Source organism: Beta vulgaris, chromosome 1 (assembly GCF_026745355.1).
Source record: "Beta vulgaris subsp. vulgaris cultivar EL10 chromosome 1, EL10.2, whole genome shotgun sequence".
Lineage (NCBI taxonomy): Eukaryota > Viridiplantae > Streptophyta > Magnoliopsida > Caryophyllales > Amaranthaceae > Beta > Beta vulgaris.
Window position 1 is genome coordinate 41,426,442 of NC_079202.1, and position 9,044 is coordinate 41,435,485.

General features: G+C 32.5%; 1 protein-coding gene across 2 annotated transcripts; it reads left to right on the forward strand.

Moving 5' to 3' along the window:
• Window positions 1–245: 245 nt before the first annotated feature.
• LOC104905914 (petal death protein) lies at window positions 246–7,516 on the forward strand. 2 transcript variants are annotated; one of them, XM_010694572.4, is made up of 7 exons: window positions 246–527; window positions 5,839–5,912; window positions 5,997–6,079; window positions 6,321–6,345; window positions 6,480–6,499; window positions 6,635–6,781; window positions 6,923–7,516. In XM_010694572.4, the coding sequence occupies exons 1-7, from the start codon at window positions 322–324 to the stop codon at window positions 7,274–7,276; spliced, it is 909 nt and encodes a 302-aa protein (XP_010692874.2). In that variant the 5' UTR covers window positions 246–321; the 3' UTR covers window positions 7,277–7,516. The 2 variants fall into 2 exon arrangements, with proteins under 2 accessions (XP_010692874.2, XP_057249465.1); XM_057393482.1 differs by lacking the exon at window positions 246–527 and adding an exon at window positions 5,556–5,677.
• Window positions 7,517–9,044: the final 1,528 nt, after the last annotated feature.

Here is a 9,044-nt window from a genome sequence, read left to right on the forward strand (position 1 = left end):
AAATCGAAAACACCAAGTAAATCAATCAAATGGAGGGACCCTTCAATAGCTTCTCCATTATATTGTCAGACTCTAATCTCTATCTCACAAAACAAAAATACAAAGCACGAAATTTCCACTTGTTCAAAGTACAAGAAAGGACCCCGCGAAATTTCCACCTACACTTATTCTCTGTACTATGTTACTAGGATCATTACCAAGTGTTAGTAGCCAGTCTACTGCTACTAGTATAAATACTAGAAATGAGAACAACAAAATATAATCCAACTAAAAACACTACAACAAATATAACACCAACAAAGCAAGCTACTTACTCTAAAAATGGGGTCTATTGAGGCTAATAATGTGGCGGTGGGGAAGACGACGATGCACCGTCTGATAGCGGAGGAAGGCGCGGTGTTGATGCCGGGTGTCCAAGACGCTTTCTCTGCAGCAATTGCGGCAAAGACGGGGTTTAAGGCCTGCTTTGTATCTGGCTTTGGTGTTTCCGCTGCTCTCCTTGGCTTACCTGACTTTGGCTTGCTCACGTATGTACAATCTTTCCCTTTGTTCTTGATTGTACTTTGTTAATTCCTCATTGTAATTAATTAATGAATTGTTGAGCATGGTGTCGTTAAGTTAGTTGATTAATGGACACAAATTGACTGAGCATATACATGCCACATACGTATAGTAATAGTACAAGGTTTAGTAGATGTTTTATCACGCGGAATTAGTAGCAGTTGAAATTACCTTGGTACTATGACTTTACATGCATTTTCTACATTTTCATTGATTGGAATATAATACTTTCCCTGTTCGAAATTTTTGACTTCTTGTCCTAATTCAGGATGTTCAACAAAAAGTTATAACATTATTTAAAGCAAGCGGTGAATATCTTAAAAATCAGAAAGCAAATGTTGCATTTGATTATAATTGGTGAAGTAGTAGTTTAATTATGATATGATTGACACAAGGGTTTTGATACAAAATCTCATATAAACTATCTTAACTATTATCTTTATTATATAAGTGAAGTGGTGAACATGGCGTTCCCCTTATAAAAAATCTGATATTACCTTTATCATGAATATTAAATAATTTTTTCGTCTTCATACTTGTCATATATAATGAACATGTTAACAATGAAATTGAAATTGAAATTCCAATTGAATATTAAATTAAGTAGAATGATTCCTCTTCTTACATATGTGTGAAATACTCTAATCCAAAATTAAATTGACAATATAACTTGATTGACACAATTAGAAAAAAAAATAAGAATTTTATTTTCATATTCATAATTATACTAATAATATTTTAAACTTAAATGTTGATTATTATTCGATTATCTCTATTATATAAATCAAATTCTTCCACTTTATAAATATTTAATGATTAAACATGATACACAATATATTCCATTTTATTTGAGCACAAACTTTCTCTTGCTTCATAATTCCTTATATCAATACTATATTTGAATAATGACCAACAAATAACTAAAAAACCTACGAAATATTTAAGAAACATATTATAAATAATTATAAATATCTATTCAATTTTTGAAATATACAGATAAATACTGTAAATATCTATTCAATTTTTGAAATATACAGATAAATTCTTCCAATTTTTGAATAACTGATTGAAAAAAAGAAAACGGTACACTTTGAAATATACAGATAAACACTGTGAATAGAGTTGTACATGATATTAAATATGTTGTGAAGCAAAGAGTGAAATATAGGCTGCCCAGGAGAATGACGGTAAGAGTACACAGTGGCTAGATGCTTAATAATGGGATGTATAGTGATGTATAGTTGTGATTGTTAGCAATGGTTCTCATTGCTTTAGGTTGCATCAAGTTGTGCTTAATATACTTACTTATCAGAAGAAAAAAAAAACATTAATATGACACGCACGTATATTATGCAAAAAATTCTAGTTAATTAAAATTTGTTGTAAGATAGGGTAATTAACTTTTTGATCTAAAAGAGTCAATTCTACTATAAGTAATCCTTTTAAGGTAAAAGGTGAACTCTTATCCTAAAGTGACCAATTTATAAAGTTACTCTTTTAACTTTATAATTATAGTGACCATTTCAAGGCAAAAAGTGAGGTGATCTTAAAATCTATACAAATATGTAATTGCAAGGTCTCGAACACGTCACATTTGAAATGAAAAATAAGAGTTTAACCATCAATACACTATTACTTTATTGTTTAATGTTTGAAATATAATATGGTGAAATCTATAATAAATATACTTGACTATGAAGAAGACTTAAGCAAGTATATACATTTTTAACACTCTTATTACATACCTTCGTGTAATCAAAAAAATTTACTTATCACGTCATTACATAAACTTTTAATTTCTTAGTGTAAAAAAAAATAAACAGTGGCAAAAGAAGCACATTAATTTTCGTGTAATCATATAAGCATTGTAGTACCGAGATTTAAATACACAAGAAGCACATTAATTTTCGTATTTATTATCATATAGGATCGAACTTAATTTTTCAACACCTTACGTTGCGTTGGATGTTAGTAAAAAGGTGAGTAACTTTATATCTTTATAGGTGAAAAAAGTCATGCTTTAAAGTATTAGACAATGATGGAAGACAGACTATCTCTCCCTTGCTGTTTTTTTCTTTCTCCTATTCATACTTCTTATGTTTCCAAATAAATGTAAAATTTAGTGAATCAGCATTAATCATTAACTAATTTATAATTTTCTTTTCTCGCTATTATATAAAGAAAAACATATTCGAGTAGTATCTTGTTAGATTCGTCTCAATTTATATATTCAAAATATCGACTTTTTATAATTCTTACTTGTTCGCAATTTAGGATATTAATCATGAAAGAAATGTATTGGGGTTTAATTTAAAAAAATGAATGTAACACTTATCTAAAACGGATGAAGTATTTACTATAGGAGCTGATGAGCCTAAAATAATTATTATACTGAAGATTGAAGAATATACGAATTATATTCTGAATACTTGCTCCTCTTTGAAAAAAAAAAAAACTCATCATGTGAATCATTGATGTTTTTGTACAGAAAAATATGTTTGATGGGGGATATCGATTATCGCCATTTAGGACCTTACCAAGTATATTATCTGAAATCCACATAATACTCTACTTCCGTAGGAAAGAGTCATAGATTTCTTCAGTAGGAAAGAGTAATGTATATTTATGCGCATGCTTAAGACTTTTATGTATTTTTGTGAAGTCTGGAAATTTTAACCTTTTTCATTTTTCATGGAGACAGGTGTAAACTCACTTCAAAAGTTACAAGGAATAAAAGAACTTTATAGGTTAAATGTACTCCCCTACTTATAGAAATGGGTCTGAGTCTAAATACACTTTCAAGTCGGGCTTTATGTCAAATTTTATCGGTGAATGGGCCCACTTTACCTTTTCAGAATCCGTGATTAGCTCTAGTAAGGGAAACCCAACTAATCTTAGCCAAGGACTAGGAGGAAACAAAACTTAGTTGAAAGTTGAAACAAGAAAGTGCATAGTAATTAGTTAAAAATGTGATGAGTAGAGGTATGAATCTAACCTTCTTAATATAAGAAATTGCTACTATCCTAAATAGTTTAGTACCAAACCACTAACAATTTTAACATTTGCACCCATTCTACTATTTATATTGGTGTACACACCCAATAATTAAAGTTGAACTAATAGTTGTGAGGCTCTCCTTTCAAACTTATTATATGAGGTTCAAATCTCATCCTTTACAAAAAGGATCTCCCGTTTATCCTCTTCTTATATATTAATTCTCTTTAGCATAAAAATTAAATAAACCGGTATGTACATTCATCGTACATTAACCTTTGTATATCTATGTTGCTAGGCCTTCATCTTCTATAAAACATATGTATATCTTTTTTTTTTTTTTTTTTTTTTTTTTTGCTAATTAAGTGAGTATATTGATTAAGAACATTCCAATTACAACCAACCAAACCTAAAGGAGGCAAACCAACTAGGTTGGACTCCCAAACCTTTAGGAAGGAAAAACAGGAAGATTACATTGTAAGAGAGAGCTCCCTTAACCACATTCTATCTCTCATAGTTGTTTTCTTTGGCAACACACTATAGATTCTATCTATACATGTATGTTTAATTCTATACACATGTTTCTCCACAATATCTAGTTTACTATTCCACAGCGCATCATTCCTAGCCCACCATACTTGATACACTGAAGCACAAATGATGGCAATCTTAACTTGTCTTCTGAAACGTGATTCACCATTTGAGTTTATCCTGTCAATCATACTCTGTACTGATATGTCAGGGAGCTGCATTTGCAACCATTGAAAGACTTTCCTTAAAACTGCTTTGCTGAAATAGCACTGGAAAAACAAATGGCAGTGTGTCTCTTCAGATAAACCACACAGTAGGCAATTAGCCTCATCTATCACACCCACCTTGGATAATCTATCTGCTGTGTTCAATCTGTTTAGCATTACTAACCAGCATAGAAATCTTGCTTTGGTATATTCAGTCTACCCCAGATAGCACCATACCAGCTCACATTTTGCTGCATATTCATCTGCCTTTTGTAAACTTCTTTTTATTGAATAGCCCCCATATTCAATATCTGCTGCAAAGAAAAATTCACCTTGAGTTGATCTTTCACCTGACATATCATTTTCCAATACCAACTGCATTGCTGAGGATGTTTGTACTCCCACCAGTTATCTTCTTTTACATACAGCTCATGCACCCACCTGACCCAGAGATTATCCTTCTTTAAAAAATAACATATGTATATCTATGTTGGGAAATGTTCATTAGTTTATCAAAAAAAATAACATATGTAATACATCTATGTTGGTTTTGAAATAAAGCCACATTTTATTATAATTTTGAAATTATTCTAAATAACTCCTCTCTTTATTTTCCTTTGTTGTTATTTGAAATCTTTTTGTGACAGAAAATTCGTTAGAAAGAATTTTTTTTGAAAACAAAGGGAGTACATTCATTGTGGTCACATATAACATGACAACCTAAGAATTAATATGCACCAATATAATCCAAGCACCTCTTATAACAACAATCTATCAAATGACTGAGACGACAGGGGGTGCTAGGGTGGCTACTGGCTAATTAGTTCATGAGTATTAATAAAACTTAATCCGCTTATATTTTCGCACTATTTACATATTTATTGATCCACTTTATCTATCACTAGTAATTTATATGCATATAAGAAGAAAAAAAAAACTATATCGGTATGTAATATCTTGTTAGAATCCTTTAATACATATCTTCAAAATATGAATATTTATAATTTTATAGTTGCCTTTACAGGTAAATAGCATCTAATAATATGAGCATTAGAAATTACTAAAGGCATTTAAAAGACTCTAATAGCCTTGTTACAATTTACGAACTTAGCATGTTATAAGCCATAACTCATAAGGGTACCGGTAAAACTTTTTCGTGAGTATTTTTATCTCAACGGGTGTAAATTACCGGTAGTGTACATTTTTCTGTAAAAGATAAGATGTCGATCTTTACAAGGAAGGGGATATTGAGGTTTCTCCTTTTAAGGGGTGAGACTCGATCACATGATCTCTGGGATCGGAGATGATACCAAAACCACAAAGCTATCACCTACTATTCATTATCGGCAGTGTACATGTGAGATGTACTGCTCATTGATTTATGGGTATGTAACAGAATAGTTAAGTCAAATTATGTAATTTCCCATGAATTTTTATAGTTAAGTCAAATTATGATGATGAAAGATGAAGTTAAAATCAAATTGTGTGGATTAGAAAGAACAATGTCACTATATCTCAAAAGTTATATGACGGTTTTATGATACAGGACTACTGAAGTTACACAGGTTACTAGTAGAATAACAGCGGCTTCTCCAAATTTGTGTGTCATTGTTGATGGAGGTAACAAAATAGTGTTTCATCATTCGTTGATCAAATGGTTTTCAAGGTAACTTATATAGAAGGGTTCTATTTTTTTGGGTGAAGACACTGGTGGTGGCGGTCCTCTAAACGTACAAAGATTCATCAAAGACTTGATTGCGGCGGGTGCTAAGGGCGTCTTTTTAGAGGTAAATAGTTCTCCAACTTAGGGAACAATAATCCTTATAAACATGCAGTTGTAGTCCTATCAATAACCTTAAAAGTGTATAAACTCCGAATTAAAACATAATTAGAAAAAGCTTTGTAGTGAGAAGTTCCTTCAGATTTCAGAAAAGGCTTTCATAATTTTATTTCCTCTACTATCTCAAAAAAATAATGGTTATGTGTATTTATCTGAACATTGTGCTGAGTGAATTTTTCTTTTGTCAGGATCAAGTTTGGCCAAAGAAGTGTGGTAATTATCAACATTTTCCCTATTTTGTCAGATCTCATGAGTTAAAACACAAATGATGTTATGATGACATGATTTATTGCCAATTTGGTACTCAAAATCAATATTAATTCATTTTATTGTGCCTTGATCCCTAGGTCATATGCGGGGCAAGATGGTAAATTCTAAATCACCTCCCAGTTTCGATATACATTTGCTACTAGTATAAATTTTCTTTTATTCAAGATATATGAAAACAAATAAACGACAACAATTAACGAAGTTTTTATTCTATTATCTATGTTGTGAGCAGGTTGTCCCAGCAGAGGAACATGCACTCAAAATAGCAGCTGCAAGAGAAGCCATTGGAGATGATGATTTTTTCCTAGTAGCAAGAACCGATGCACGAGCACCCCATGGTCTTCAAGAAGCTATCAAACGTGCAAACCTTTATAAGGAGGTATCAACTATGATCGGATTTCGATCTGTTTTTAAATAGATGCACCAATTTGGTTGAGATTGAGAGCATGTAATTGTTCAGAAATTTTCGATTATGCATTATGATGTTATTATTAATACGTGTTCTAACTTCTACCTATAGGCTGGTGCTGATGCCACCTTTGTTGAGGCACCTGCCAACATTGATGAGTTGAATGAGGTTGTTAAAGGTGTTAAAGGTTTGAGAATTGCAAACATGATTGAAGGTGGAAAGACTCCATTGCACACACCAGCTGAATTTCAAGAAATGGGTTTTCACTTGATTGCTCATTCACTCTCAACACTCTATGCTACAACCAAGGCTTTGATGGGTATCTTGAGGACTCTTAAGGAGAAGGGAACTACTAGGGATGATTTTGATCAAATGGTTACATTCAATGAATTCAATGATATGATTAGCTTGGAGTCTTGGTATGAGGTTGAATCAAAGTTCAAGAACTTCACTCCTAAAGTTTGATTGTATAATTTAAATTTATCAAATTATGGATTACCAAATATATGACTTTGATATCTACTTATATTCACTTGTTTACTATCGTTCGAACGCATGCATTTGAGGATTGTATCCTGTAATTTCTATCAGGGCGTTAAAGCTCACGTCTCACGAGTTATAATCGTGAAGCTTAGCTTTTGAGTTGATATATATATAACTTTCTTCTGATTATATGAAAGTAAATAAAGTACTTTATTGCTACCAGATTTTTTTTAGCTTTAAGTTGAGTATTTACTTCATTAATATTGGTAGTAAATTATATTATCACAAATGCACATCATACTCAAACCCATGATAACACTGGTCGAATAATTATCGGATGTATTTTATTTCTTTCAACCTTAGAAGTACACTACAGTTAGACAAAATTTTAGTTGCCACTCTCTATTCAAGCCCCCTTGACTAAGACATGAGTCAAGATTAATGTCCTCGTTCCTTTTGTAAGATTGAACTGTTGTACTTAAAACACACACTTATAAGCAATTATTTTCCACCCAATGTTACTATATTCTCAATATATACTCACTCCCTCTCAATGTTAATAGCACTACATATACTCCCTGTGATCCAACCTATCCTAAACCCTCAATCGAGATTTAATTTTTAATTTTAATTTTTGCCTTCATCATTGTTAAATTTAGAAACAATACGAAATGGGGCTGGGTGACCCGAATAAGGAGGAGGAGATATTTGGTCCACTTTATAAGCCCAAAGGAGGTTTCATACTAAAATCAATTGGTGGGAGTGACTCCTCTACCTTATAAAGTGTAACAATCTCTCCTCTTCCTCCAATGTGGGACAACTTACAAGTGGGGTTTTCAATGGGTTTCAATACACCCCCTCACTTTGAAGTGTTCTTAGAAATTCTAAGCTAACTGGAAAGGTCAGAGCAATAATCCTGTTAAGGGTTGGACATCCTATCGAGGTAAATCCTTATCCAGTAACGATCAAATACCCAGTTTAGATGAGAACCGCAATTCGAGCTTTGATACCATGTTAAATTTAGAAACAATACGAAACAGACCTAGGTGACCCGGACAAAGAGGAGGAGAGATTTGGTCCACTTTATAAGCCCAAAGGAGGTTCCATACTAAAATCAATTGGTGATAGTAGGAATAATTCCTCTACCTTATAAAGTGTAACAATCTCTCGGTTGTGGTTCTCGTATAAACTGGGTATTTGATCTCTACTTGATAAGGATTTACCTCGATAGGATGTCCAACCCCTAAGAGGATTATTGCTCTGACCTTTCCGGTTAACTCTGAAAATCTAAGGACACTCACAAGTGAGGGGGTGTGTTGAAACCCATCGAAAGCCCACTCGTGAGTGTCCCACATTGGAGAAAGATGAGAGATTGTTACACTTTATAAGGTAGATGAGTCACTCCTACTATCACTAATTGGTTTTAGTATGGAACCTCCTTTAGGCTTATAAAGTGGACCAAATCTCTCCTCCTCCTTGTTTGGGTCACCCAGGTCCATTTCGTATTGTTTCTAAATCTAACAATCATACAATATTGCTCGAATATAGTGTTAAACCCTCTATAAAATCAGACACCAATACAACATGATTAATAAACAACTTATATCATGATATTTCATCTTCATACGTAATGTTATTTCATCCATCACTGCATATGTTTTTTGAGTGAGTATTCGGTGTAACATGTTACACCATAACTTATTGTCTAACAAAATCTCACACGTAAGATAATGACACATTCTCCCATAAA